This window comes from Mobula birostris, chromosome 15 (assembly GCF_030028105.1).
Source record: "Mobula birostris isolate sMobBir1 chromosome 15, sMobBir1.hap1, whole genome shotgun sequence".
Classification (NCBI taxonomy): domain Eukaryota; kingdom Metazoa; phylum Chordata; class Chondrichthyes; order Myliobatiformes; family Myliobatidae; genus Mobula; species Mobula birostris.
Window position 1 is genome coordinate 2,872,050 of NC_092384.1, and position 27,670 is coordinate 2,899,719.

At 42.1% G+C, this 27,670-nt stretch overlaps 1 protein-coding gene across 6 annotated transcripts in view; it reads left to right on the top strand.

The window, feature by feature from the left end:
• The window catches only part of dnaaf1 (dynein axonemal assembly factor 1), a 162,423-nt gene that overhangs the window by 60,478 nt on the left and 74,275 nt on the right, over positions 1 to 27,670 (top strand). For all 6 annotated transcript variants that reach the window (XR_011889223.1, XR_011889224.1, XR_011889225.1 and 3 more), the window contains exon 8: positions 26,189 to 26,280. Coding sequence is in view for 3 of the 6 variants with exons in the window: in XM_072279240.1 (XP_072135341.1) it covers positions 26,189 to 26,280 (92 nt within the window). In the remaining 3 variants the exon portion in view is untranslated. The remainder of the gene's footprint in view (positions 1 to 26,188; positions 26,281 to 27,670) is intronic.

The following is a 27,670-nucleotide window of genomic DNA, read 5'->3' on the forward strand; positions in this document are numbered from 1 at the left end:
CATATACATTGTATTAAAAATACATTTACAATCTCAAAACCCTGTATTTGTAAAAATTAAATTAAATCATAATATTGAAATATAATAATTTTGTTATACAAAAAAAAATCTAAGCCCTAAGTCAAAGCTGTTAGGAAAAGTGAGAAAAAAGGGGAAAAAACCCTTATCATTAAGTAACATATTATTAGCCACCATCTGTACTTTTACAACAAATCAAAAGTTTTGAAAATAACTTAAAAATGGTCCCCACAATGTATAAAAGTCTTGGCTAGATTCAAAAACTGAACAACGGATCCTCTCTAAATTTAAGCTTGACATAACATCACGTAAACATTGAGCATGAGCAGGTGGAACAGCATCCTTCCATTTAAGCAAGAGTGCCCTCCTAGCTATAAGAGAAATAAAAGCCAAAATATGCAAATCAGTTGTCTCCAAAATAAAGTCTTTTCCTCCAACAATACCAAATAATGCGGTCAAAGCGTTAGGCTTAAAATTTACCTTGAAAAGTACCAAGAAAGTTTGGAATACTTCCTTCCAGTATCTTTCAAGGCTTGGACGTGTCCAAAACATGTGAATTAATGAAGCTTCTCCATTATTACATCTATCACAGAAAGGAGATATATCCAAATAAAAATGAGTTAGCTTATCTTTAGACATGTAAGCCCTATGAACCACTTTAAATTGTAAGAGAGAATGATGGGCACATAACAATGAAATGTTAACCAATTTAAAAATTTCATTCCAAGTTTCCTCAGAGATTGAAGTCTGTAAATCTTGTTCCCAAAGATTTTTAATTTTGTCTATAGAAACATTTCTCATTCCTAGCAATATACCATAAATATTGGATATTGAACCATTATAAAAAGGTTTCAAATTATAAATTACATCTAATAAGTCCTTATCGGAACTTATAGGAAATGTATATAGTTGAGAATGCAGAAAGCCTCTAATTTGTAAATAATGAAAAAGTGAGTTTTGGGTAAACTATATTTAGCTGCCACTTGCTCAAATGTAAGAAGACTTCCTCCAACAAACAAATCCTGGAAACATTTAATACCCAATCTATCCCATTCTTTAAAAACTGAATCGGTCATCGAAGAGTTAAAAATAGTTAGAACAAATGGGACTAGACAAAGAAAATCTCAATAGACCTAAGAATTTCTGAAATTGTACCCAGATGTTCAAAGTGTGTTTAACTACCAAATTTTCAGTTAGTTTACTAAAGGATAAAGGGAGTGAGGATCCCAGAAGAGAAACAATAGAAAATTTATTAACTGAGTTAGCTTCTAAAGAAACCCATATCGGACAGTCCTCACGGTTAATATAATATGTCCAAAATGTAAGATAGAGCAGTAGATTTTCCGACTCCCCCAATGACACGCGGTTCTCTTGCAGTAACACCGACTCTCAATCCGTCCGTCTCCAGTGCCCCGAGATCTTAGGCTTCCAAATCCAAGCTGGACTCTCAGGCATGCCGAACAACTGTCAGTCCTAAAACCCAGAGAACAGAAGTCAGCGTGTAACTCCAGGGCAGGGTCTTTAAAAGAACCCAGAAAGGGAAAAATAAAGATATTAAAGATGGAAATAGAGCTGTTTCTGAAGTTGCAAGCAAAGGAGTTGCTGTTTAGCGCCATCTCAACTTCGCTCTGCCTCAGAGGTTCTCTTGGATAACTCTACTTGGAGGCTCGGAGGTTGTTTGAATTGTCAAGTCTAGTGGTGATATATGGTTCAAAAGTTCCATTGGTTGTGGATTTGATCTGAGGCAACACCTTGAAGGACTTGAGAGGGGGAAGGAAGATTAGAGTTGGGATCTGCATGAATAGAAAGGACAAAAGTTATTTGTTTATGTAGAGGATGTGATGGTGTATCATCACAAAGTGAGAGGACAATACCAAAAGAGATAGAAGAATAGAAAAATTTGAATAAAATGAAGACCAGGAAAGCATACAACAGGAATTCTGCAGATGCTGGAAATTCAAGCAACACACATCAAAGTTGCTGGTGAACGCAGCAGGCCAGGCAGCATCTCTAGGAAGAGGAAAGCACGTTTGGAGGTTAGCATTTTTACGAGAGTAGGGTTTAATAGAGAGACTGGGAAGCCATTTTGATGAAAACATTGGAGAGGACATGAGGAAATAGAGAAAACATTAAAATCAGGGCTGATGCACAGGGTAACGATGGAAGAACTTTAGCTCATGGTTCATGGGAACAGGAAGAAGTAGCAGATCACATGGTTTTGGTGTTGAACATTATAAGTGGGAGGGAATGTAACAGGGAAGGGGATGGGGTTTGAAGGATGGTTTACAGTGAAGGATTTATAATTACATTCCAAGATGATTGTGGGTTAGTGACCCATTTCTGTTAGAAAAGAGCTGGAAAGTGTGTTTTATTTGATTCCAACGTAAATGGCTATTGTATGGGATATTCGTCATTTTGATTTATGGAGATGAAGGTGAAGACTAGCAGGAGGAGAAAAATGGTTTGAATTCCACATTGATAAATGTGAAGATAAGTGTATGAATAGATTTGTAGGTGGAGAAATCTGGTGGTGAATGGAGAGTTGAAGGGTGAGGATTGACACCTCTGTTTATGCTTAGGGAGCCTTTAATCAAGAGCAGACAGAAGTGGAGGTGTTTTCTCATTTTCACCATCTGTTTTCTGTTATCAGTGATCACTGGATTGCTGTTGGTAATATGCGACTTCTTCAGAAGATGATTGTGTAGTAGTTGACTACCTGGTGTGTCTGCGTGATCATTTGAGAAACCAATGTCTCTTGAACTATTTTTGCTTTAATGTGAGCATATTGTATAGCTGCTACCATTATGTGACGTTGATACAGTGGTTTGGAAATGGCATTGTAAATCCTGGAAGAAGTTTAGAAAGCTGCCACTACCCTTGATGATCATTTCCTTGCTTTTATCAACCTGATGCTAACTCACCTCCAATTTGATTGTCTTTCATAGTATACAATTGTAGTCCAAATACTCCCACTCTTCAGCTGCACTTACATAGCAGACACTTGTTGTGGCAAACACCCCCTTTGGAGGGTGAATGTGGGAAGGGTGGGATTGGTATGGTGACTTCCTCTATATTAGGACATGGATCCACTGAAATTAACTGAATTTTAGAATATTTGTAGCAGTGCTGAAGGATGCTTTCACCTAGCTCCATACTGCATTGCAACTTTCTCCTTTATGTGTATGAGCTGTTTGCACCCAACAGCCATGCTTATCAAGCTTCTTCCTTTAGATGAGTTAGACAATCCAATTACAGGCTCCTGGTCCTAAATAACCCTGCTATCCCTATGGCTCTGTTGTACTGGTGTAGCTATATGCGTGTTGACGTCTTAATCATCCACTGCCAGTCCAGATGAAGAATATCCACCAGAAAGTCCCCTGAACTTCCTCTTGTAGTTTGATTTCTTTTTTCCCTGATTGCTGTGTCTTTCTCTTCAGCTTCACCTAGTCAGGTAGCCAACCTGGTCAGTAAGAGACTTAAGTCTTTAACCTTTTCCCCATTAACACACTCTGTACACAGCTCATCTGTGAAAACTGACTATGGTAGCTTTGCAAAGTTCAAAGTACATTCATTGTAGTGTTTACTTTAAAACAAACCAGAATCACTGGGAGACTAAGCCAGCAGGTCAACACTTTATGATGTGCTTCAAAAATAACAATGTACCAAAGTTGTAAAAGGTGTGCTCGATCCTTTACTGTATTACGAAACCAGCCAAGATGAACAATCTTGTAGTGACTTAAAATAAACTAACGGAATGAAATTAGTAATATAGCATTCAAATTAAAGAAGTAATGAAGTTAGCAATCAAGCTAATGTATTTAAGAGAAGTTAGCAATCTAGTTAGTGTTCTAGTAACATCACAATTAGCATAACTAAGCAGTCGACTAAATTAGCATTCCATATGTAACTAAATATTCTAATAGTGTTCCACTAGTATCCTATTTAGTGATTGAATAGTGGTCAACAAAACAAATATCCTTTTCCGTTGCTCTACCCCTCTCCACCACACTAAACTAAACAACTAACCAAGCATAGGTGTGTATACGTAACTATACTCATTTGCTTCAACCACATCCCAGCCAATGTGACAGATTATCATAATAAACAGGCCACAAAATGTAATACAGAAATAAAATAAATATGACTTCAACAGACAGAATATAGATACTTGACTCCTACATCACAGACCCTTAATTATTACGTTGTGAAGCCCCTTTTTACTGGGCGTCTCCAGAGATGAGGCTCATTAACCCCTTGCTAACAGCCACTGGACTCAGTGGTGAGAAAACCATCTTTCTCAAAGTCCGTGCATTTAGGGTTGATATGGCTTGGGTTTCGGCCACCTGAACCCTGGTCTTTGTGAATACTGTGTAAATACTGCCCCCATGCAATCAGCCATCATCAAGAAAAAACAGATTGCACACTGTATACAATTATAAAGAAAGTATATTTACAAATTCAGCTTTATCGAACAGATAGTAGGAAAAAGAAAATAAAAACAATTAAAGGGTCCATTAGAGTTAATCCAGTCCAAATGTGAGCATAAGTCGGGCTCATCTTGAAGTTGTCTTTAATTCGCGCACTGGACCCGCAGTCTGTGTGAAAGCACACACCACCTTCCGAATGTTGCTTGAAATCTACCTCAAACAAACTGGCTCCCCCACAAGAGTATTGGTTCTTCCTCCTAAAAGCCAGTCATCTGCACAAAGCACCTCGTGCAACAAGGATAGCATCTTCAACTATTTTCCCCAGTCCTCAAGCTCCTGCCAAAAAGACCTCAACCCCCAACAGTGTCCGTCACAAAGACCCCTCAGCCCAGCATTCTCTAGCACTTTCTCCCAATCCCACCATCTGGATTGGCTGACACAACATTCCTAAGTTGAACAACATAGCCTCTTATTTTTAGCTCAGATGCAGACATGCTAAAAGCAGAGCGGACTCCTCTTGCAGAACTGCTAAAATGAAAAGCCTACAGCATAGCAGTAAAAATCTTAACCAGGCATTCCATTCTCTCCTCCCCCCCCCCCCCACCAAAAATGGTCATGTCCTCATGACTTTGAAATTTACTAACCCATCATTAATAACACAGTTTTCAGAGGAATTTCATGATGTCAGGATCTCCAATCCATTTGTAAATGGTAGTGACATATCTCACTAGGGGGTAGATGCAACACTGTTCTCAACACTCGGTGAGTCATAGGCCAGCCTATCTGGGAGGTTCCTGACTCTTTGAATCCTCCTTATCCCACCTTCAGCTCCTTCAGTTTTAGCCACCCTTTGTGACCCTTCCTGTCTATCAGAGAGTGCCTCCGCTGTCTATCACTCGTATCATCTGGTGGCTCAGGTCCCCCTGCTCCATGACTGAACTTAACTTCCTCCACTTTAAGCAGGTGCTGCCAAACATCTTCACCCTCCACTGGTGCTAACTGGCAAAACCTGTCTCGGAAAGAGGTGTCCTTGGTCACTGTAATAGTATGGAAAGCACTCCTAGAGCAATCAACATCAGACTTGTCAGTGGAACCATCTTCGCATCAAAGCATCTTCTCACCATAAGAAAGATCCAACCCACATCTACTCTATCAAAGCCTTTTAACATTCGATAGGTCACCCCTCATTCTTCTGAATTTTTTTTTTGGTGCGTGCTTGCGAGTCTGTGCGTGTCTGTGCGTCTGCGTGTCCGTGCGTGCATCCGTGATGTCTTTTTCATGGCTTTTATAAGGCGCGGAGCGAGAGAGAGACTGTGGCGTGCCACTCCTTACACAGACATTTTCGCAGTATTTTCCCTTTATTTTACGAGGTCGAGTTGCGATCTTGACACTCAACCTGACACAGATGGAAAGCGTACTCGGGAACGGACCCGACTAATTTCAAACCCGGGAACCTTCACTCCCGGGTCTGATGTAGATGTCGTTGCGCCACCAGCCGGCCCATTCTTCTGAATTCTAGTGAATGCAGGCCCAGAGCCATCACACGCTCTTCATGTGACAAGCCTTTCAATTCTGGAATCATTTTTATGAACCTCCTTTGAAACCTCCCCGGTTTCAGTACAGCCTTTCTAAGATAAGGGGTCTAACCCTGTTCACAATGCTCCAAGTGAGGCCTCACCAGTGCTTTATAAAATTGCAACATTTTATACTTTTATATCCTAGTCCTCTTGAAGTGAATGCAAACATCGCACTTGCCTTCCTCACCACAGACTCAACCTGAAATTGACCTTGAGGGAATCCTGCACAAGGACTCCCAAGTCTGTTTGCATTTCAGTTTTTTGTATTTTCTCTCCATTTAGATATTAGTCATCCCTTTCATTTCTTTGACTAAAGTACATGACCATACACTTCCTGACACTGTATTCCGTCTGCCATTTCTTTCGCCATTCTCCTAATCTATCCAAGTCCTTCTGTAGCTCCTCTACTTCCTCAAAGCTATCTGCCCTCCTGTATCTTCATATTGTCTGCAAACTTCCATTATCCAAACCATTGACAAATAACGTTAAAAGAATTGGTCCAAACACTGTGGAAAACCACTAGTCACCAGCAGGCAGTCAGAAAAGGCTCCCTTTATTCCCATACTTTGACTCCTGCCAAACAGCCACTTCTTTATCCATGCTAGAATCTTCCCTGTAATATCATGGGCTCGTAGCTTGTTAAGCAGCCTCATGTGTGGCACCTTGTCAAAGGCCTTCCGAAAATCCAAGTACAAATCCAAAATCAACTGATTCTCCTTTGTCTGTCCTGCTTATTATTTCTTCAACAAATTCCAACAGTTTTGACGGGTAATATTTTCCCTTGAGGAAACCATGCTTACTACGGCCTATTTTCTCATGTCTCTCCCAGTACCCTGAGACCTCGTCTTTAAAATCGGCTCCAACATCTTCCCAACCACTGAGGTCAGACTAACAAGCCTATAGTTTCCTTTCTTTTGCCTCTCTCCCTTCTTGAAGAGTGGAGTGACATTTGCAGAATCATTCCAGAATCGAGTGATTCTTGAGAGATCATTACTAATGCCTCCACGATCTCTTCTGCCACCTCTTTCAGAACTCTGGAGTGTATATCATTTGGTCTAGGTGACTTATCTATCTTCTGACCTTTCCGTTTCCCAAGAACCTTCTCTGTAGTTATGGTAATTTCACACACTTAACGCCCCCTGACACCTGGAACTTCCACCATACTGCTAATGTCTTCCACAATGAAGACTAATGCAATATACTTACTCAGTTTGTCCGCCTTTTTGTTGACCCCCCCCCCCCCCCGCCATTACTACCTCTCAAGCATCATTTTTCAGTGGTCCAATATCCACTCACATCTCTTTTATACTTTATGTATCTGAAGAAACTTTTGGTATTTCTTTAATATTATTGGGTAGCTTACTTTCATATTTCATGTTTACCTTAATGACTTTTTAGTTGTCTTCTGTTCATTTTTAATGTCTTCCCAGTCCTCTAACTTCCCACTAATTTTTGCTCTATTATATGCCCTTTCTTTGGCTTTTATGTTAGCTTTGACTTCTCTTGTTAGCCATGGTTGTGTCATCATTCCTTTAGAATACTTCTTCCTCTTTAGGATGTATAAAACCTGTGCCTTCTGAATTGCTTCCAGAAATTCCAGCCATTGCTGCTTTGCTGTCATCCCTGCCAGTTTTCCTTTCCAATCAGTTCTGGCCAACTCCTCTCTCATGCTCTGTAATTCCCTTTACTCCACTGTAATACTGTTATATCTAACATTAGCTTCTCCTTCTCAAATTTCAGGGTGAATTCAATCATATTATGATCACATGTCCCTAAGGGTTCTTCTACCTTAAGCTCTCTAATCGATTACAGTTCATTGCACAACATCAGAATACCTGATCCTTTAGTTGGCTCAACCACAGTCTGCTCTATAAAGCCATCTCGTTAGCACCCTAGAAATTCCCCCTCCTGTAATCCAGCACCAACCTGATTTTCCCATCTACTTGCATAATGAACTCCCCCTTGACTATTGTATCATTTCCTTCTTAGCATGGATTTTCTATCTCCTGTTGTAATTAGTAGGCAACCTTCTTACTACTGTTTGGGGGTCTGTATAGAACTCCCATCAATGTCTTTTTACCCTTGCATTTCCTTAGCTCTGTCCACTATGATTCAACAACTTCTGACCTTGTGTCTCCTCTTTCTACTGGTTTGATTTAATTTTTGACCAACAGGGCAACACTGCCCCCTGTGCCTTCCTACCTGTCCTTTCAATACAATGTGTAACTTTGGACATTAAGCTTCCAGCTGTAATCTTCTTTCAGCCATGATTCCGTGATGGCTACAATATCATATGTGCCAGTCTGTAACTGTGCTGGAAGTTCAATTACCTGATCCTGTATATTGGACACATTCAGATAGTACACCTACAGTCCTGTAGTCATCCTTTTTGATTTTTGTCACATCATGCTCAACCTTTTGATTTCTAACTTCGTCTGTGAGGTCTTACCAACATCTACCTTCACAACCTCTCCACTGACTGTTGGGGACTCTTGTTCCCATCCCGTTGCAACTCTAGTTTAAATCCCATTGTGCAGCCTGAACAAACCTTCCTGCTAGGATATTAGTCCTCTTTCAGTTCAGATGCAAACCGTTTCTTCTGTACAGTTCCCACCTTCCGTGGAAGTGAGACCAGTGACCCAAAAGTCTTAGTCTTCCTTCCTACGCCAACTCCTTAGTCACGTATTAAACTGTATTGTCTTCCTAGTTCTAGCCTTACTAGCACGTGGCATGAGTATCAGTCCTGAGATCACAACCCTGAAGGTCCTGCCATTTAACTTGGCACCTAACTCCTTGAATTCCCTGTACAGAACGTCATCACTCATCTTACCCATGTCATTGGCGACTACATGATCCATGTCTTCTAGCTGTTCACTCTCCCACATTGAGAATGCTGAGGACTTGATCCAAGACATCCCGGATCCTGGTACCTGGGAGGCAATATACCGTCTGGGAATGTCATTCTCACCCACAGAACCTCCTGTCTGTTCTCCTAACTAATGAACCCCCTATCACCACAGCATGCCTCCTCTTAAATCCTTAAACTTCTTCATTAGATTTAGAGCATGTTGTTCCACAATCTTTGTATTATTTGGTATGTTAACCTCTTTCTTTCTTAAAAATAAACTAAGCTGGTAGTGGGCATTCACCAGTTTTGCATAATTTGCAACCAGTTTCATGAACTTGTGGTCTTTTCTTGTCAAACCAAGTTGTTCCTCCTGCAAACACGAGGAAATCTGCAGATGCTGGAAATCCAAGCAACACAAACCAAAAAATGCTGGGGAACGCAGCAGGCCAGACAGCATCGATGGGAAGAGGTACAGTCGACGTTTCGGGCCAAAACCCTCGTCAGGACGAACTGAAAGAAGAAATAGTAAGAGATTAGAAAGGGGGAGGGGGAGATCCAAAATGATAGGAGAAGACAGGAGGGGGAGGGGTGGAGCCAAGAGCTGGACAGGTGATTGGCAAAAGAGATATGAGAGGATCATGGGACAAAAGGCCCAGGGAGAAAGACAAGGGGGGTGGGGAACCCAGAGGATGGGCAAGGGGTATAGTCAGAGGGACAGAGGGAGAAAAAGGAGAGTGAGAGAGAAAGAATGTGTGTGTAAAAATAAATAATGGATGGGGTACAAGGGTGAGGTGGGGCATTAGCGGAAGTTTGAGAAGTCAATGTTCATGCCATCAGGTTGGAGGCTACCCAGACGGAATATAAGGTGTTGTTCCTCCAACCTGAGTGTGGCTTCATGTTGACAGTAGAGGAGGACATGGATTGACATATCAGAATGGGATGTGGAATTAAAATGTGTGGCCACTGGGAGATCCTGCTTTCTCAGGCGGACAGAGCGTAGGTGTTCAGCAAAGCGGTCTCCCAGCCTGCGTTGGGTCTTGCCAATATATAGAAGGCCGCATCAGGAGCACAGGACGCAGTATATCACCCCAGGCAACTCAGGAGAAGTGTTGCCTCACCTGGAAGGACTGTCTGGGGCCCAGAATGGTGGTGAGGGAGGAAGTGTAAGGGCATGTGTAGCACTTGTTCCGCTTACAAGGATAAGTGCCGGGAGGGAGAGCTGTGGGGAGGGATGGGGGGGTACAAAAGGACAAAGGAGTCATGTAGGAAGCGATCCCTGTGGAAAGCAGAAAGTGGGGGGAGGGAAAGATGTGCTTAGTGGTGGGATCATGGTGGAAATTATGGAGAATAATATGTTGGACCTGGAGGCTGGTTGGGTGGTAGGTGAGGACAAGGGGAACCCTATTCCTAGTGGGGTGGCAGGAGGGTGGGGTGAGAGCAGATGTGCGTAAAATGGGAGAGATGCGTTTGAGAGCTGAGTTAATGGTGGAGGAAGGGAAGCCCCTTTCTTTAAAAAAAGGAGGACATCTCCCTCGTCCTGGAATGAAAAGCCTCATCCTGAGAGCAGATGCGGCGAAGCCGGAGGAATTGCGAGAAGGGGGTGACATTTTTGCAAGAGACAGGGTGAGAAGAGGTATAGTCCAGGTAGCTGTGAGAGTCTGTAGGCTTATAGTAGACATCTTGACTGCTTTCTGGGAAGTCTGCCTGAACTGCTGCTGCCGAAGCTCAAGCAAGTTCAAAAATGAGATCCTGCTAACTGTGAGCTCTCCCTATGCACAGACTCTTCCATCAAACATTGCCTCCTTTCAGTGTTCTGTTGGCAGTCCAACCCAAACTGTTCTAATTGCATAGAGTCCATCATTAACACTGCGAATCGCTTACAGCAGCTCTAATACTCAGGGCACATTTGTCCCTAGCAGCAGTTCAATTTCTGAATCAATCCCTGGTAAAGACGTGTTTCAGGTAAGACCATCTCTGGAGATCTCTGTAGCATGGAATTGTTCCTTTTGTGGACAAGTGTATTTCCTGCATGCAGACGTCTGGTACTTCACAATAACTTTCACCATCTAAGCCAGCCACTTCCAAACCTGAAACAAAGTAGCTACTCACGGCCTTCTCATGGTTGATGCTGTGTAAGAGAATCTGTGTTCTTTTTCCTATGAGGTTGAGTTTGTTTAGGAGGGGAAGCTGTCCCTGAATCATTGCGTGTGTGCATTTAGATGTTTCTATCTCCTTCCTGATGGTAGCAAGGAGGAAAGGACATGTCCTGGGTGGTGGAGGTCCATAATGATGGACCCTGTCTTTCTGAGGCACTACTTTTTGAAGATGACCTGGATACAACAGAGGTTAGAGCTTATAATGGAACTGACTAATTTTACAACTTCCTGTAGCTTACTTTGATCCTGATCCCTAGCCACTGTAAGGCCATTAGATACCAGGGCACTACTCACTGCTATGTCTGATTGTTTCATGGCCTGTCTTGATTCTGTATGCATTTTGTTAGAGTAAATAGGAAGTATGCTGGGATGCTTGCTATTTCATGAAAGATGCTGTGGTGTCCTATACGCTAACAGCCAAGCCATTTTCTTTCAGGGCTCACTATGAGCCCTTTTCTCCAGCTGCGGGCACAAATCCAATGTGTGTTCACCCTCTCAGAATAGACAGACCCTTTCGGCTGACGAGACCATTTCCCTTCCATTACTTCCAGGTTCAGTTTTAACTTCATTTCTCGCAGTAGTGGCAAAGCTGCTTCTTTTAGCCTTAGAACAAAATTGTGACTTAATTTTGATTACACCTTATTGCCGGGTGATATAGCATCCTATACATTCCCAAACATTGGGTACGTAGCCATCATTACTTGCCTTTCAGTAAAATCACCAATGTCAGTGAAAGTAATCTTACGATTGTGCCTTTCTTGCAGTTTACAGACCACTGTTCTGCATTTATCCATAAGCAAATTAGGTAATTTCTTTGTAACAACCAATAGATTGGCGGGCACATCCAGCTTGCGCATTTACTGCACTTCTTCCAAGGCATTGCTACAGCCTCTGGGAAGACTGTAGTATTGAAGAGCTTTCAAAGGAATAGAAGCAATCACTATAGCTGACAGTCTTACCTTCAATACTGCTTTCAAAAGCTCTCAGGAATGCATCATGCTGCATTGGTTCTCCATCGAAGATTTGAATCTCTCTTTTGGGCAAAGATGAAATACATTGCTCTTGTACCAATAAGGTTGTTAGCAACACACAGATAACGTTGGAGGGACTCAGCAGGCCAGGCAGCATCAATGGAAAAGAGTAAACGGTCAACCTTTGGAGCTGAGACCCTTCATCAGGACTGGTAAGAAAAAATGAGAGGTCAGAGTAGAAGGTGGGGGGAGGGGAGGAAGAAGTACAAGGTAGTTCATGGGTGAAACTGGAGGAAGGGGAGGGGTGAAGTAAAGAGCTGGGAAATGGTTTGATGAAAGAGATAACGGGGCTGGAGAAGAGGGAATCTGATAGGAGAGGACAGAATGCCATGGAAGAAAGGGAGCGGGGAGGAACACCAGAGGGAGGTAATGGGCAGGTAAGGAGATAAGGTGAGAGAGGTCGATGAACCCTTAGGAGGTGGTGGTCATAAAATGATAGAATTTATCCTACAGTTTGAGAGGAAGAACCCAAGATCAGATATCGGAATTACAGCGGAGTAAAGGGAATTATAGAGGTATGAGAGAGTAGCTGGCCAAAGCTGACTGGAAGGAGACACTATCAGGGATCATGGCAGATTAGCATTGGCAGGAGTTTCAGGGAGCAGTTCATAAGCTGCAGGATAGATACATCCCTAACCAATCCCAGTTCCTTATACACACTCAGTTCAGAATTGCCTTTCCCCTAGTGGGTTCAAACACAAGCTGCTCTAAAAAAGCTATTTTGTAGGCATTCTACAAATTTCCTCTCTTGGGATAATAATTGATTTTCATCACCCATTTTGATTTTGCCCCCAGGTTGCACTTCAGTTCATTCCACTGAATGCAATTTTCCCTGATCATAAGACAGAGCAGCAAAATGAGGCCATTTGGCCCATTGAGTCTGCTCTGCTATTCAATCACGGCCGATCCATTTTACCCCTCCTCACCTTTCTCCCTGTAACATAGAAACGTAGAAAATCTACAGCACAATACAGGCCTTTCGGCCCGCAATGTTGTGCTGAACATGTACTTACTTTAGAAATTACCTAGAGTTACCCATAGCCCTCTATTTTTCTAAGCTCCATGTACCTATCCAAGAATCTCTTAAAAGACTCTATCGTATCTGCCTCCTCCACCGTCACAGGCAGCCCATTCCATGCACTCACCACTCTCTGCATTTAAAAGAAACAACTTGCCCCTGATATCTTTTCTGTGCTTACTTCCAAGCACCTTAAAACTGTGCCCCCTCATGTTAGCCATTTCAGCCCTGGGGGTAAAAGCCTCTGACTATCCACACGATCAATGCCTCTCATCATGCCTCTGACTATCCACACGATCAATGCCTCTCATCATGCCTCTGACTATCCACACGATCAATGCCTCTCCTATACACCTACTGATTAATATTGGTTAACCGTTGATTCCATGTCCATTCAAGAACCCATCGAGCTTTGCCTTAAGTACACCCGACAACCTGGCCTCCACAGCTGCCCATGGTAATAAATTCCACAAACACACCACCCTCTGGCTAAAGAAATTTCTCTGCATCTGTTTTAAATGACCGTCCCTCAATCCTGGGGCTGTGCCCTTTCGTCCTAGGGGAAAATATCCTTTCCACATCTACTCTGTCTAGGCCTTTCAATATTCAAAAGGTTTCAATGAGATCCCCCTCATCGTTCTAAATTCCAGTGAGTACAGACTCAGAGCTATCAGATGCTCCTTGTATGATAACACTTTTGTTCCCAGAGTCATTCTTGTGAACCTCCCCTGAGCCCTCTCCAGTGCCAGCACATCTTTTACTGGATGAAGAGCCCAAAATGCTCACAATGCTGGAGGTGAGGCTTCACTGGTGCCTTATAAAGCCTCAGCATCACATCCCACTTCTCTTGTATTCTAGACCTCTTGAAATGAATGCGAACATTGTAATTGTCTTCTTAATCACCCACTCTACCAGCAAGTTAACCTTTAGAGTATTCTGCATAAGGACTTCAAAGGCCCTTGGTATCACAGATTTTTGGCTTATCTTCCCATTTAGAAAATAGTCTGCACATTTATTTCTACTACCAAAGTGTATGACCATGCATTTTCCAACATTGTATTTCATCTGTCACTTTCTTGTCCATTCTCTTAATCTGTCAAACGCCTTCTGTAGCCTACGTTTCCTCAACTCTACCTGTCCCTCCACCAATATTTATATCATCTGCAAACTTGGCAACAAAGTCATATATTCCATTGTCTAAATCATTGATGTGCAGCATAAAGAGATGCAGTCCCAACACCACGCCTGCAGAACTAGTCACTGGTGGCCAATCAGAAAAGGATCCTTTTATTCCCACTGGATGCCTCCTACCAATCAGCCAATGCTCTAACCATTCCAGTATCTTTCCTGCAATACCAAGGGCTCTTAACTTGGTAAGCAACCTCATGTGTGGTACCTTGTCAAAGGCCTTATGAAAGTCCAAATATACAACATCCACTACATCTCCTTTATCTATCCTAAGTGTAATCTCAAAGAGTTCCAACAAGTTTGTCAGGTAAGAATTTCCCTTAATGAAATGATGCTGACTTTGTCCTGTTTTGTCCTGTGTCACAAAGTACTCCATAAGTTCATCCGTAACAATTAACTTCAACATCTTCCCAACCACTGAGGTCAGGCTAACTGGTCTATAATTTCCTTTTTGTTGTCTTCATCCTTTGTTAATGAGTGGAGTGACATTTGCAATTTTCCCAACCTCTGGCACAATGCCAGAGTCCAATGATTTTTGAAAGATTGTTACTAATGCCTCCACAGTCTCTACCGCTACCTCTTTCAGAACCCTACGGTGTAGTTCATCTGGTCCAGGTGACTTTTATACCCTTAGGTCTTTCAGCTTTTTCAGTACCTTCTTCCTTGTAATAGTAACTATACTCAGTTCTCTTCCCTCTCACCCTTCAACACCTGACACACTACTGGTGTCTTACACAGTGAAGACTGATGCAAAATACTCATTTAGTTCATCTGCCATCTCCTTGTCCTCCATTATTATTTCTCTGTCCTCTTTTTCTAGCGGTCCTATATCCACTTTCATCTCTTTTTTTTACATGAAAAAGCTTTTACTATCCACTTTGATATTTTATGCTAGTTTGCTTTCATATTTCATCTTTTTCCCTTCCAATGATTCTTTTAGTTGCTCTCTGTAGGTTTTTAAAAGCTTCTCAATCCTCCATCTTCCTGCTCATTTTTGCTTTGTTGTAAGCCCTCTTTTTTTCCCTTTTACATTAGCTTTGACTTACTTTGTCAGCCACAGTTGTACTATATTGTCATTCTTCATTTTTGGATTATTTTTATCCTGCACCTTCCTCCTTTTTTATCAGATATTCTCACCATTGCTGCTCTGCAGTCATCCCTGCAAGCAGCTCCTTCCAATTTACTTTGGCTAACTGCCCTCTCATAATATTGCAATTTGCTTTATTCCACTGAAACACTGCTATGTTATACTTTGCTTTCTTCCTTTCAAATTTCAGGTTGAACTCCACCTTAATGTGATCACTGGTTCCTAAGTGTTATTTTACCTTAAGCTCCCTAATCACCTCCAGTTCATTACACAACACCCAATCCAGTATAACTGATCCCCTAGTAGGCTCAATGACAAACTGCTCTAAAAAGCCATCTGATAGGCATTCAACAAAATCGCTCTCTTGAGATCCATTACCCATTTGATTTTCCCTATGAACCTGCATGTTGAAATGTCCAATGACTATTATAACATTGCCCTTTTGACATGACTTTTCTATTTACTGTTCCTCGCTACTTTTTGGACGCCTGTATATAGCTGCTATCAGGGTCTTTTTACTCTTGCAGTTTCTTAACCCAAGAGGATTCAGCATCTTCCAGTCCTGTGTCACATCTTTCTACTGATTTGATGCTATTCTTTACCAGCAGAGCCTTGCCACACTCTCTGCCTACCTTCCCGTCCCTCTGATACAATGTATAACCTTGGATATTCAGCTTCCAACTACAACCGTCCTTCAGCTAGGCTTCAGCGATGGCCCCAACATCATACTCAACAACCTGTAATAGTGCAACAAGATCATTAACTTTATTTTTGCCTGTCTTTCCTCACAGTCTCACTACACACTACATCTCCATGTTTAACAACTGCCCCATCGTCAGTTTCCCATTAAACCTGCTAAATTAGTTTAAACTCTCAACAAATATTCTAGCGCAGGAGTCCCCAACCTTTTTCACACTGCAGACCGGTTTAATATTGACAATATTCTTGCGGACCGACTGGCCAGGGGTGGGGGGTGGGGGCGTGTTAATCACGACTGGAACATAGCTGATAAGTCAACTATAAGTCACTTATAAGTGGCTAATACACTCAATTTTGTTTCTAAGAGGGTTTGTGTAACAAATTTACTATTAAACAGCGCATATTTTCCTCGCATGAATATAGTGATAAGTCAATTATAACAGTGGTCCCCAACCTCTGGGCCGTGGACCGATACATTGCAGTGAAGAATGCAGTGGTGCAGCGTTGGCCGGAACACACCCAGCACATCTTTAAGAAAAAAGTCGAAATAAACAGGCTAATTAATTAGGTACCGCCCGGCATGTAAATGTCAGGTCGGCCCAGATCAGAGGCGACGCTATTGGCTACTGTGGTACTGCTGCATTCTTTGCGGCAATGTATCCGTCCGCGGCCTGTAGGTTGGGGACCACTGAATTGTAAGTCGCTTATAAGTCAATAACATCATAACATTTTAAGTAACGTTTGGATATTAAACACACTGTGCATATATTCCCCGTATGAACATATAAAATCATTACAACACACCAATATCGCTGAATCAGTGGGAGCCCTGGGCTTGTTTTCCTGCAACAAGACGGTCCTATCGAGTGCTGATGGGAGACAGCAATACTCGAAGGGGGTTCCTTATGTCCAATCTATTCTGCAATTTAGTTTTCATTGCTTTCATTGCTGAACACTCCGCTTTGCAGTGATATGATGTTGGAAATGGAAGCAACGTTTTCAGTGCTTTTGTGGCTATCTCAGGGTATTCAGCCTTGACTTTGATCCAGAATGCCGGCAGAGATGTTATGTCAAACATGCTTTTCAGCCCACCGTCATTTGCAAGCTCGAGGAGCTGATCTTTTTCCCGCACTGACATGGATGATTCACTGGGGACATTCACAAATGGGTCACAGACCCATTCCTTTGCACGTCTTGGGTCACTGATGATCTCACGTGTGTTCAAGTTCAACAGTGCGTGACAGGGAATGAGGAAAGGTGCAGCTGACACATATCGTTTCATATCGCCAAATCATATCATTTCCTCGCAGCCCAGTGGTTGGGGACCACTGTTCTAGCAAACCGGTCTCCCTCGAGTTCAGGTTAGCTATGTAGTAGAGACCAATATATATCTTAACTTCTGGCTGTTCGCCATTTCCCGTTGTAATGTTGTGGATCTGATCAGAGACACTCCTGTCCCTGGCACCTGAGAGGCAATATACCTTCTGGTATCCATACCATCTGGTAGAGGTGGTGGGTTTGGACGTTGCTGTCCAAGGACACTTGATGAGTTGCTTCAGTGTATCCTATAGATGGTATAAACTGCTGCAACCGTGTATTGGTGATGGAGTGAGCGAATGGCTGCGGATGGTTACCTATGAAGCGGGCTGCTGTGTCCTATACGGTGTCAAGCTATTGAGTGTTGTAAAGCTGCACTCGACCAGGCAAGTTGAGAGTATTCTATCACATTCTTGACTTGAGCCTTGTAGATGGGTGGACAGGCTTTGTGGAATTAAGAGGTGAATTACTCTCTGTAAGATTCCTAATCTCTGGCCTGCTCCCCTGGTCTGTGGTGTGTTTATAGTATTCCAGTTCGGCTGCATTTGGTTATGGAGAGCTTCAGTATCTGAGGAATATCATATGGTGCAATCATTAATGAATGCCCTGCATCCCAGCTTCTGACTGACTAAACCGGCAGAGAATGGCTGGCCTAGAGGACTACAAGAGCTTCTGACTGAGGGAAGGTCATTGATAAACCAGCAGAGAATGGCTGGCCTCGAAGACTACAAGAGCTTCTGACTGAAGGAAGGTCATTGTTAAACTGGCAGAGAATGGCTGGCCTAGAGGACTACAAGGAACTCCTGCAGAGATGTCCTGTGGCTGAGATGCGCGATCTCCAATAACCAGCACCCTTTGTGCCAGGTATGATTCCAAACAGCTTTTCCCCAAATCACATTGATTTTAGTTTATCTATACTCTATGCCACACTCTATTAAATGCCGCCTTGATGTTAGGGTCACTTGTTCTTACTTCACCTCTGAAGTTCATCTCTTTTATCCATGTTTTGAGGAAGGGTATACCAAGTCAACAGTTTGAGTGACTTTGGCACAATCCAAACTGAACTTCTGTGAGTAGGTTGTTGATAAGTAAATGTGACTTAATAGCACCATTGATTATCTATTCCATTATATTACTGACGATAGAAAGTGGTCTAGCTGGTCATTGGCTGGGTTGAATTTGTCATGCTTGTGTATTGGGCATATCTGGGAAATTTTCCACATGGTTTTGTAGTTCACGTGTAATTGTCATTCAATCATACATGAATCCCATTAACAGACAAACAAAACAGTGTTATTCTGGGGCCAATGTGTAAAACACAGTACCAACAGTAATACACAGCACAAAGCACGTAAAGCACATATAAGATATCAGTAAAATAGTTACACAAAAAAAATAGCGCAACACCCTGACTCAATGAAATTTGCAGAAGTCTGCGATCAAACACAATACATCTTGTCTTCTGCCGAGTGAACACTAGGACCGGTACTGACACCAGACTCTGGAGCCGGCTGTAAACAGGTGATGCTGCAGCTTGAGGCCTAGACCCTGTTATGACTGAGGCTACAAAGCTCCTCTGCTGTCTGCTAATAAGTCTGTGAATTTGATTTAGTCATAGAAAAGTACAGCACAGAATTAGGCTCTTTGGTCAATCTAGTCCATGCTGAATCCATTTAAACTGCCTACTCCCATCAACCTGCATAGCCCCCCATATCTCTACCATCCATGTACCTATCTAAACTTGACTTAAGTGTTGAAATCAAACTCGCATACACCATTTGTGCTGGCAGCTCATGCCACACGCTCACTATCCTCTGAGTGAAGGAGTTTCCCCTTATGTTCCCCTTAAACTTTTCACATTTTACCCATAACCTATGGTCTTGCGATTACAAGAAAAGTGACTGAGGCAATTACTTGCTGTTGGACTGCACACTGCCTTCGTGGACCGACACCTCGTCTCTCTGTTGCAGGCTTCAACATATTCTGCACCAGGTCCAGCTCCTTCAGTTTATCTGTTAATGAGCAATTTGCTGATTGGGTAGACTTACAGTACTTTAAGTTCTTAATGCCCAGCAGGACCTTGTGATCATAAAAAGAATACATTTAATAAGGGCAACAGCACCTTTTTTTGACCCTGTGGAAGCCACTGTGATTGAATGCACCACCATCTTACCAAGCAAATGCTGGTGTTGCTACACAGAACACCATTTGGTTGAAATGTGTCTATTTATAATATAAGATATATCAGCAACAAGGGTGATGAACTTTGAGCATGGGTCAGCATGTGCAACTACGATGTTGTGGCCATTACAGAGACTTGGCTGTCATAAAGTCAGGAATAGCTGCTCGATTTACTTATTTATTATTATTTTATTTTGTTTTTTGCTTCTATATTATGTATTACATTGAACTGCTGTTGCTAAGTTAACAAATTTCACACCACATGCCGGTGATAATAAACCTGATTCTGATGTCCTGTGGTTTAGATGTTTCAAAAGGGCTGTACAGGAAGAGAGGTAAAAGAGGTGACATTACTAATCAGCGATTATATCACAGCTGCAGAAAGGAAGGATATAGTGGAGGGATGTCTACTGAATCAGTATGGATGAAAGTCAGGAAGGCAGCAGTCACTATTGGGAGCGTTCTATAGACCATCCCAATAGCTACAGAAGCACTGAGGAGCAGCTCAGAAGACAGGTTGGGAAAGGAACAGAGACAATAGGGATGTTGCCATGGTGACTTCAACTTCCATAATATTGATTAGCTCCTCTTTATTTATTATAACAGGTTTTGATGGGGTGGAATTCGTTAGCTGTGCCTTGGAAGGATTTCTGACACAATATGTAAATAGGCCAACTAGGGGAGAAGCTAGATTGGATCCGGCACTAGGCAATGAACCTGCTGAGGTTGTCAGATTTCTTGGTGGGTGAACATTTTGGAGAAAGTGACCACAACTCCCTGACCTTAACCATAGCTATGCACAGAGATAGGAGCAGGTAATATGGGCATTTACTTGGAGGAGGATGAATTGTGATGCTATTAGGCAAGAATTTGGGAGCATAAATTAGGAAGTGATGTACTCAGGGAAAGCACAACAGAAATGTAGAGGTTGTTTAGGGAGCACTTGCACGGGGATTCTGGATAGGTTTGTCCCACTAAGGCAGGGGAAGGATAGTAGGGTGAAGGCACCATGGCTGACAAGAGATGTGGACCATTTAGTCGGGAAAGAACAAAGCATACTTGGGTTGAGGAAGCAATGGTCAGACAGGGCTTTAGAAAATTACAGAGTAGCTTGGAAGGAGCTATTAAATAGACTTAGGAGAGTTAGAAGGTGTCGTGAGAACACCTTTACGAGTATGATTAAGGAAAAACCCAAGGCACTATGTAGAACACAAGTATGTGAAGAAAAGGCGTGAGACTAGAGTGAGAGTAGGCCTGGAGTTGGAGGAGGTAGGGGAGGTTCTTAATGAATATTTTGCTTCAATATCCACCAGTGAGAGGGATCTTGATGAATGTATGGACAGCACTAAAAAAGGATGATGTGCTGGAACATAGCAATGTTAAGAAAGACAATGGGGTGGAAGTTTTGAAAATCATTAGGATAGGTAGATCCCTGGTGCTGGATTGGTATATCGAAGACTTGTGTGGGAAATGAGGGATGAGATTGCTGCATCCTTGCCAATGATCTTTGTGCCCTCACTGGCCACAGGAGCAGTACCAGAGTATTGGAGAATGGCAAAAGTTGTTACATTCTTCACAAAAGGTAGTAGGGATAGCCTTGAGAATTATAGACCGGTGGGTTTTACGTCAGTAAACTTTTGAGACAGGATTTCTGAGCATTTGCAAAAGCGCAGGTTGATTTGAAATAGTCGACATGGGTTTGTGAGAGGCCTTACAAGCCTGATTGAATTCTTTGAAGTGACAAAGCACATTGATGAAAATAGAGCAGTGAATATGGAGCATACAGATTTTACCAGGGTGTTTGACAGGTTCCTCATGGTAGGCTCTTTCAGAAGTTAGAAGGCATGGGATCCAGGAGAACTTGGTTGCATGGATTCAGAATTGGCTTCTCCACAGAAGGCAGAGGATGATAGTAGATGGAGCAAATTCTGCCTGGAGGTCTGTGACCAATGGTGTTCTGCAGGGACTTTTTGTGAAACACCCGCTCTTCATAATTTTTATGATTGATGTGGATGAAAAAGTGGAAGACTTGCTGGGTTAGTAAGTTTGCTGATGACAGACAGGTTGATGGCATTGTGGATAGTATAGAAGGTTGTTGTAGATTACACCGGAACATTGATAGAATGCAGGCCTGAACCCAGAAACTGACGGAAATTGTCCTCACTGGGTCTTAACGCCTCCCTCTGCAATTGGATACTGGATTTCTTAACAGTAAGGTCACAGTCAGTTTGTTTAGACAGGAACATCCCTCGTCTCTCTACGCTGAGCACTGGCTCTCCCCAAGGCTGTGTGCTTAGCCAACTGCTGTTTACACTGCTGATGCATGGTTATATCGCAGGATCCAGCTCAAATAGTGTCATCAAGTTAGCAGAGGGCTGGCTTTATCAAAAAAGAGAGAAAGTGGAGTGGCTGGTGGATTGGTGTGTGAATAGCCTAAACCCGATTGTGGAGAAGACAAAGGAAATTATTGTGGACTGTAGGAAGGTGCAGATGAAAAATCCCCCTCTGCAAATGCATGACTCCTCTGTAGACAGAGTTAAGTGCACCAGTTTCCTGGGAGTTCACATCACAGATGATCTCAACTGCTCCCTTAATATCACCATGCAAGTTGATAGCGTGGTTAAGAAGGCATATGGTGTGTTGACCTTCATTAGCTTGGGTATTGTGTTTGAGTCGTGAGGTAGTGTTGTGGCTTTATAAAACTTTGGTTAGATCATGATTGGTGTATTCTGTTCAGTTCTGGTTGGCTCATTATAGGAAGGATGTGAAAGCTTTAAAAATGGTTATAGAGGAGACTTACCAGGATGCTGCCTAAATTGGAGTGCATGTAATTGAAGATAAGTTGAGGAAGCTCGTGTTTTACTCGTGAAAGAGCATGGGAAGTGACTTAAGAGGTTTACAAGATGATAGGCGGTATAGATCGAGTGGAGAGTCAGATACTTTTTCCCAGGGCGGAAGTGGCTACTACGAAAGGACATAATTTTAAGGTGATTGGAGGAAGGTACAGTGGGGATGCTGGAGGTAGTTTTTTTGCGCAGAGTATGGTAGGAGCTTGGAACACCCTACCAAGGGTGGTGGTAGAGGCAGATACATTAGGGACATTTAAGAGACTCTTCAATATGGATGAAAGAAAAATGGAAGGCTGTATAGGAGAGGAAGGGTTAGATTAATTTTTAGAATAGGTTAGACGGTCCGCATAACATTGTGGGCTGAGGGCCTATACTGTGCTCTGCTGTTCCATCTCTGCAGCTATCTAACAGCTGGACCAGGTGCCTGCCGAATTCTGCAGCACAGGTCTTCTCTACTATTGGTGCAATGCTGTCAAGATCTTGTTTCACCTTCGACCTCTAGCTATTTATCAAAATCATATTAATTATAGACTAGCATCTATCCTGCTGACCTCTGATGGATTCGAGATAGGATTATTAACTTGGCACTTTTGGCGGAAGGTACTTGCAAATGGTTCAGTTTTCTTTCTTGTACTGATTCGTTGTGCTCCCTATCAATGAGAATTGCATCACAGAGCAGGAGCTTCCAGCATCACGCAGCACCCTCCAATTTAAACCTAGCCTAATCACAGGACAATTTGCAATCATCAGTTAAACTTCTAACTGGTAAGTCTTTGGACAGTGGGACAAAACTGGAGGACCCAGAGAAAACCTATGCATTTCACAAGGAGGACGTTTAGATGCCTTACAGAGGGCACCTGAATTGAACTCTGAACTCCAACGCCCCGAGCTGTAATAGTGTTGTGCAAGCCGCTTCACTATGTGGCCATTCGTGACTAAGTGTGACATTACTTCAGAGCTTGCTTCTTATGTTGTTTGGCATGTTTGTGACTAATTGTTAATGAAAATATTAAACTGAAGTGTGAAAAAGGATCTAGTGGTTTCCTATTATATATGATGAATAAACTCTTCTCGGCTTCCAGCCGGATACAGGTGTTGACTTTAGCCAATGTTTTGATGACAAATGTGGCCATCCTCATCAGGGATGATGCCTGGGCACGTCTAGTCCAGTGGTATTTATAACCCCGTCGTCTATCCCTCCTGATTGGTTAGTCCTCATCCAGTCAGGTTTCTGCCATCCAACCTTGTTTACAATTGAATTCCAGTTCTTTCTTACAGCAAGACCTTTGTCTTTGTTAAAATTGTTTTCCTTTAATTTTATTTCAGGTGTGTGAAGCCAGTGACATGGTACAGTGTTTTTGTGCCATCGAAGTCAATCCTATGGGCTTTGCAAATGCAATATTCTGCTACTGCTGGTTCCTCCAGGTAACCTAAACGGATACACCTCCTGTGCTCCTTGATGCAGGTTTCCATAGTGTGTCCCATCTGGCCAATATACCCTGCTCTGCATTCACAGGGAATCCTGTAAACTCTGCCGTCCTGAGTCCCAGGTCATCTTTGACCCACATAATCTGTGATTTGAGCTTCCTTACTGGCTTGTGGATGATGTTAATTCGGTATTTCTTCAGGATCCTGATTCTTCCAGAAACCTTGGAAATATAGGGAAGAGAGACGGTACTGACGGGTTCCTCCTCATTGTCAAGTTTCCTGGTTTTTCCATTTGCCCATTTAAGGGCTCAATTGATTTCCTTCACCTTGTAGTCATTCTGTAGGAACGTTGTGATGGAAACCGGACAGTAGCCTCGGACATGTCATCTATGGGAAACCCACTCACATGGACTTGTATCTTAACAATTACAGCCACCATCACACTTCCCAATGTAGAGCGGTTCTTTCTACTCTGATTAACCATGCGAAAACTCTTTCGGACCCACAATGTCTCCACAAGGAAATAAGACGATTACGCTGTTTGTGCTGCACCAGTGGTTTTTGGGACCACCTGGTAAAGGAAGCCATTGAAGTAAAACTAAAGGAAAAAAATTTTAACAAAGATGAAGATCTTGCTAAGTAAGAACTGGAATTCAATTGTGAACAAGCTGGGATGCCGGAAATCTGATTGGATGGGGACTAACCGATCAGGAGGAATGGGCGATGGGGGTATTAATACCACTGGACGAGACAGCCTAGGAGTCACCCCGATGAAGATGGCAGAGTATATGATCAAAATGTCGGTTAAAATCATACCTGTAACCAGCTGGAAGCCTGAGAAATGTTTAAACCGAAGTGTAATAACATTTGCAAACAATAGGTAAATGCCATCTGCTCAAATATCATGTGATAAAGCAGCATGAGCAATGTCATTAATCAAAGGCATCTCTTGAAATAGTAGAACATCAACCTTCAGGAATCATTCACAGTTGGTCACAAGTCACAGTGGTATTTTGTAGCTACCCTCATCTGAGCATCAGTATTTCCTGGGTGCCCACATTATCAAGAGTCTTGTAAATTGGAATTTAGGCTACATTTCCTGTAGCAGTCACTCTGGCTGTGACAGACTTCATGGCGATAATGTGCTGCTCAGCTACTAAGGTAAGATTAATGTGACTTCAGTGGCATTAACCCAATAGATGGCAATGATGAATGGATTTGCCATGTGATTTTTGGAGCATCTTGGTATGCTTAACTACTAGATACACCCTGATGACTAGACTTTGATTAAATTAGTGCTGTATGCTGTTACAATACCAAATTGGCATCTCAAACACTGAACTGGTGTCAAGTGGTTAACAGGTCTGAAATGGTACTGATCAAGCTATTGGAATGCATGCATTGAGTGGTTGGTGTGGAGAGAGTCAGCAGCTTTGAATTCCTGGTGTTAATGTATCAGACCTGTCCTAGGTCCAGTACAGAAATGCAATCACAAGGAACTCTTTTTACTTTAGTAGCAGGAGGGGAAGGAGGTGCATCTTGTCACCATTATGAAGTGTATCTTTACTGGTAGTATCATGGTCTGGTATGGCATTTCAATTGCACAGAAATGTGAGAAGCTGCAGAGAGTACTGGATTCATCAGCCCAATACATCACAGGGACATCCCTCCCCAGCATAGGCAGTACCCACAGAAGGCACGGCCTCAGGAAGGCAACATCCGTCATCAAAAACCTCCCCTCTCTGGACCACACTATCTACCATCCATCGTGAATTACAGAAGTCTGAAGTCACACACCACCAGGTTTAAGAACAGCTATTTCCCTTCAACCATCTGGTTCCTGAAACAATCAGCACAACCACTATCACTACAGTTTTACAACACTTTGATCACTTTGCATTAAAATCGACTTTGTCTTTTTTGTTATAATTGTGTTCTTTCTTGTGAATGTCATGTATAATTTCTGTTTAGTTTATGTTTTGCTTGTGAATGCTGTTATGTGCCTGTGATGTTTCTGCAAGTTTTTCATTGCATTTGTGCATACATATCTTATGCATATGGCAATAAACTCTACTTTGACTTTGTAATTCTTGATTTTCTTTCTGATTTGACTACAGTGCAATCTATCCTATGTATGCATATTTTTGTGTTCTTTATCCTATTGTGATTGTCTTTCTGGCCTGCATTGGATCAGGAATAACAACTATTTTGTTCTCCTTTACACTTGTGTACTGGAAATGACATTAAACAATTTTGAATCTTGAATTTTTTAAAAATTAAAATGGATTCGCTTCTCTGTTTTTCCCGCACAGCCAATTAAGTATGGCTTGGCTATGAACCTCAAATATTCTTTTTTCTTTGCAGAATGACAAAACAGTTCTTGAAACAGCTCTGCAAGGAACAGAAACTCTACCAGACACCTTATCTGAATGACACACTCTATTTGCACTATAAAGGTTAGTGTTAATTTCAATAAATCCATAAATTCTTATCCAGTAATGTCTGACCTGAGAATTACTTCCATGGGATTAAAAGATGGCAGGTGCAAAATGTCATCGATGTTACCCTCATTTTGTTGATGTAATCGTATTGTTTCCTTATCCTGAATTTAAAAGTAGGTGTATATCATTGCAAACATCAGAGCCCACAGAAATATGACAAAAACACAATTCATTCCGAACCTGACTTTAATGTTTCAGCCGGTTCCATTACTTTTTACCCTCTCTGACAGTGGTGTCTGAAAAGAGGATGTCGTCCAAGTTGCATGCCATCTTGGTCAATGTCTCCCATCCACTACATAATGTACTGGGTGGGCACAGGAGTACATTCAGCCAGAGACTCATTCCACCGAGATGCAACACAGAGTGTCCTAGGAGGTCATTCCTGCCTGTGGCCATCAAACTTTACAACTCCTCCCTTGGAGGGTCAGACACCCTGAGACAACAGGCTGGTCCTGGACTTACTTCCTGGCATAATTTACATGTTACTATTTAATTATTTATAGTGCAACTGTAATGAAAGCCAATTTCCCTTGGGATCAATAAAGTATGATTATGACTATATTATGTTATATATGTCATATATATATATATATATATATATATATATATATATATGTTAGTCCTGACGAAGGGTCTCGACCTGAAATGTCGACTGCACCTCTTCGTACAGATGCTGCTTGGCCTGCTGTGTTCACCAGCAACTTTGATGTGTGTTGCTTGAATTTCCAGCATCTGCAGAATTCCTGTTGTTTATGACTATATTAGGCCAGCACATGTTTAAATCTTTCAGCAAAGATTTTCAGTTCTGAATGGAATTTCCATTTTGCCGTTAAATTATTTCAAAGAATCATAAAATACAGATGCTACTAGCCTGCAGCGTGCTTCCAGCATTCTCTGATTTAGTTTCTGATTTCTAGGATCCGCAGTACTTTGCTCTGAGTGAAATTGAATTGAATTGATTTTATTACTTACATCCCTCATATATATGAGTAAAAATCTTTATATTACGTTTCTGTCTAAATGTGTAATTTATAGAAATTTATAATGATGTGTTCAACAGGATAGTCAATGTAACACAGAAATACAGTTGTGTCAACATGAGTTAAGATTTCTGATGACCTGGTGGAAGAAGCTGTCCCGGAGCCTTTTGGTCCTGGCTTTTATGCTGCTGTACCGTTTCCCGGATGGTAGCAGCTGGAAGAGTTTGTGGTTGGGGTAACTCAGGTAGTAGGAGATGAGCTAAATTGTTAAAATTGTGTAATACCGAAAGAGTAGTTTGGTTTCTCCCAGCCTCTGAAGACTGAGTTGTACCCTGATCAAGTGTAGTTGGAGGACACCTCACATT